Source organism: Stegastes partitus, unplaced genomic scaffold (genome assembly GCF_000690725.1).
Source record: "Stegastes partitus isolate 25-593 unplaced genomic scaffold, Stegastes_partitus-1.0.2 Scaffold484, whole genome shotgun sequence".
Lineage (NCBI taxonomy): Eukaryota > Metazoa > Chordata > Actinopteri > Pomacentridae > Stegastes > Stegastes partitus.
The window spans coordinates 237,046-240,002 of NW_007578215.1; the positions used below are offsets into that span (position 1 = coordinate 237,046).

At 40.7% G+C, this 2,957-nt stretch overlaps 1 protein-coding gene across 2 annotated transcripts in view; it reads right to left on the bottom strand.

Moving 5' to 3' along the window:
- Positions 1-2,957, bottom strand: part of gstt1a (glutathione S-transferase theta 1a) — a 10,982-nt gene that overhangs the window by 2,650 nt on the left and 5,375 nt on the right. The window contains exon 4 of one of the 2 annotated variants that reach the window (XM_008287042.1): positions 717-890. The exons of the other annotated variant lie outside the window; for it this stretch is intronic. Coding sequence (XP_008285264.1) covers positions 717-890 — 174 coding nt within the window. The remainder of the gene's footprint in view (positions 1-716; positions 891-2,957) is intronic. 2 annotated transcript variants of the gene reach the window in all.

Sequence of the window (2,957 nt, forward strand, 5' to 3'; positions counted from 1 at the left end):
GCTGGTTAAAACATACAGCAGCCTACCAGGAAAAGTCATTGATCGCTATCTTCATCTTCCTCCTGCACTAAAACCACTAAAGTCGTCTTCTTCAGTGTTGGAACTGAACAGCCTCAGAATGACTTCGTCACACACTTCCTCAGTCTCTCTTTTGTTGTCGCTCTCAATGTCACTTTCGTCTTGAGGCAAATTCATAAAAATCCATAAATTAGACGCATCGTTGTTCAAAGCGTGTGAAAAAAGTCGCAGCTTATAGTTTGGAAATTACGCTAGACAGGAGGTCTGATACCTTTGTTAAGAACTGTACCAATCCCAAAAAGCCACAGATCTGCATTTTCATCCTCGCAATGAGGAACTCAGCATCCCTCGTGGCCTTTTGCTTCAGCTGTGAGTGACTGAAATGCAGATCTTTGCTGCAGGTCTTCGGTGCATGTTTCTGTTGTAAAGTGTCCAATAACGGGGAAAAAAGAAGTCCCACTAGAAAGATGATGGATCCTACATTTCTCACAGTGCAAATTAAAAGTTGAGAAAGTCCCAACAAGCTGAGTGGCAGCAGTCCTGACAGATAAACTAGTAACGGTAGCGTGTAAAATGTCTTCTCAAGTCCAGTCGATCTTAGGTTGGTACGTTAAGACAGCGCTCATGGTTTTAACGGCAGCTCCAACAGTCCTGATGTACCAGGTTTCACTTACCGGTACCAGTAGAGATATTATTACCTGTGAGATCTCCACCAAAGCCACCAGATCAGCAATAGAGACTTCGTTGCCGATGATGAACGGTTTGTCCTGCAGGAACTTCTGCTCCAGCAGGTCCAGTGAGTGCTTCAGATCCTCGAGGGCTACGTCCATCTTCTCCTTTGGGGCCTTGCCGTCCACGATGACGGGATAAAAGACCTGAGAACAGAGACGCAGGGAGATCATTGGGTACCAGAGGCCGCTGTTGATGCTCCGATAAGACGGAAACAAATTAAACTAGATTTACAGCTTTTGGCTCATACGTGCTTTAGAGAGTCGCTCCATGAAAAACCAGTCAGTGCCTCTTTCCTCACCTCCTCAGAATCAGCTGGTTCTTCATCTACAGTAACTTCAGTTTAGTTAATGAAGTTATGCAAAGTTTTACCTTCATACTGTGAATACTTTCAGAGTTACAGGCTCTCAAAGGTCCAAATTTCACACTTTTAAAATGACTTTTTCCCATCATTTCTGAGCCTCAGACCTTCATCAGTCCAGCGGACACATGACATGTTAGAATGAAGAACACATCTGAGATCTAGTAGAAACTGACACCAGATCAGTTTTATATCCATCCAGGTGTCACTCTGGATCTGGTTTTGTTCACCATGATTGTTTGTCTATAATTTTTTTAATCATTTTGACGAATTTTAAAGCCATTACAGAACAATGCTTGAATCAGTCTGAACATTTTATGAGCAAGTTTTGAACAATNCGCGGCAGCCTGTTGGCGTTCATCAGACTCTCGTTGGCTTCGTCGCACAGCTTCTCTCCGACCTCCTTCTTCACTCGATCCCTCCAGGCCTCCAGCTTCGGCCGGCCCTCCAACACCTTCACACCGGCTCCAGCGGGCTGCAGAAACCAACACTGCTGGTGAATAAACTAAATGTGGATTAAACACCAAAGCCAGAGTTTCTTCTTTTAGTTAGTGTCAGTTCAGGACGAGGGTCAGGAAAAAGTCTCAGTTTGTTATAAATGTGTGTACTTGAACCAAACACTAAGCTCTATGAGTCTTCTTCCCACATCATAATCCACTTTGAGGTGCTGCAGTTTGAACTCTGGATTGCACAGAGCTGAACAGATTTATTAGACCACCACCCAGTGTCAGGTTTACGCCACAGCTGCCCTAAATTAACAGCATTGGTAATTACCTAAATCACTTCTTATGTTTCTGTAACGGTTAATACACCAGTATGTAGAAGCTCTTTAACCCAAATTATATTTTTAATTCTAAAATATAGTTATTATTAATATAAATGAATTTATAAATATACTATTTTACAAAAAAAGGAGAAAAAACAGTGAAGCACATTATTATTTCTTAATAAAAATAAATTTTATTTATAGAGCGCTTTTCACAAACTCAAAGACGCTTTACATGTTAAAATAAAAACAAAACAAATAGAAAAAAAGCAAATACAAGTCTACAGAATAAGTCAAACTAAAGAAAACAGAACAAACAGTTGGAAAAGCAAAAGAAAATAAATAAAAATAAATACACACATACATAGTTAATGTTGTGCAGATAATGTGATGTGTGTAGATTAGTGAGGTGACAGGTTGAAAGCAGTGCGGAACAGGTGTGTTTTTAATTTGGACTTGAAAGTGGTCGGGTCAACAGTGTCGCGAATGTCTTGTGGGAGTGAGTTCCATAGGAAGGGGGCGGCAACAGAGAAGGCGCTGTTCCCCCAGGTTCTTGATTAAGACGTCAAATTATAATTATTTACTTGCACTCCTGAACAGAAAAATTAATGTTAATGCTTGTTTAATTTCTAACTTGTCAGAGAAGCCCAGTGAGCCGGCTCAGATTTGGGGACAAAAATTCCTGTTGAAAATGGTAAAAGGTGGAGAGCTGAGGGGGAATTAAAGCACTTCATGATGCTGGATGGTCTACATATAAGTTACCGTAAATTCCAGACTGTTGAGCACCTGAATATGAGCCACACCCGCTGACTTTAAAAAGAAAACAAGTTTTGTACATATACAGGCCGAACTTGTCTATGAGCTGCAGGTGTCCACGTTGTTACATGAGATATTTACACAGAAAGATTTTTTAACTTTTAATTAAATACGTACCGGTAACACACAAATACGTAAATGTTATTTTCTGAACAGTGCCTGTAACACAGCTGGTTAAAACATACAGCAGCCTACCAGGAAAAGTCATTGATCGCTATCTTCATCTTCCTCCTGCACTAAAACCACTAAAGTCGTCTTCTTCAGTGT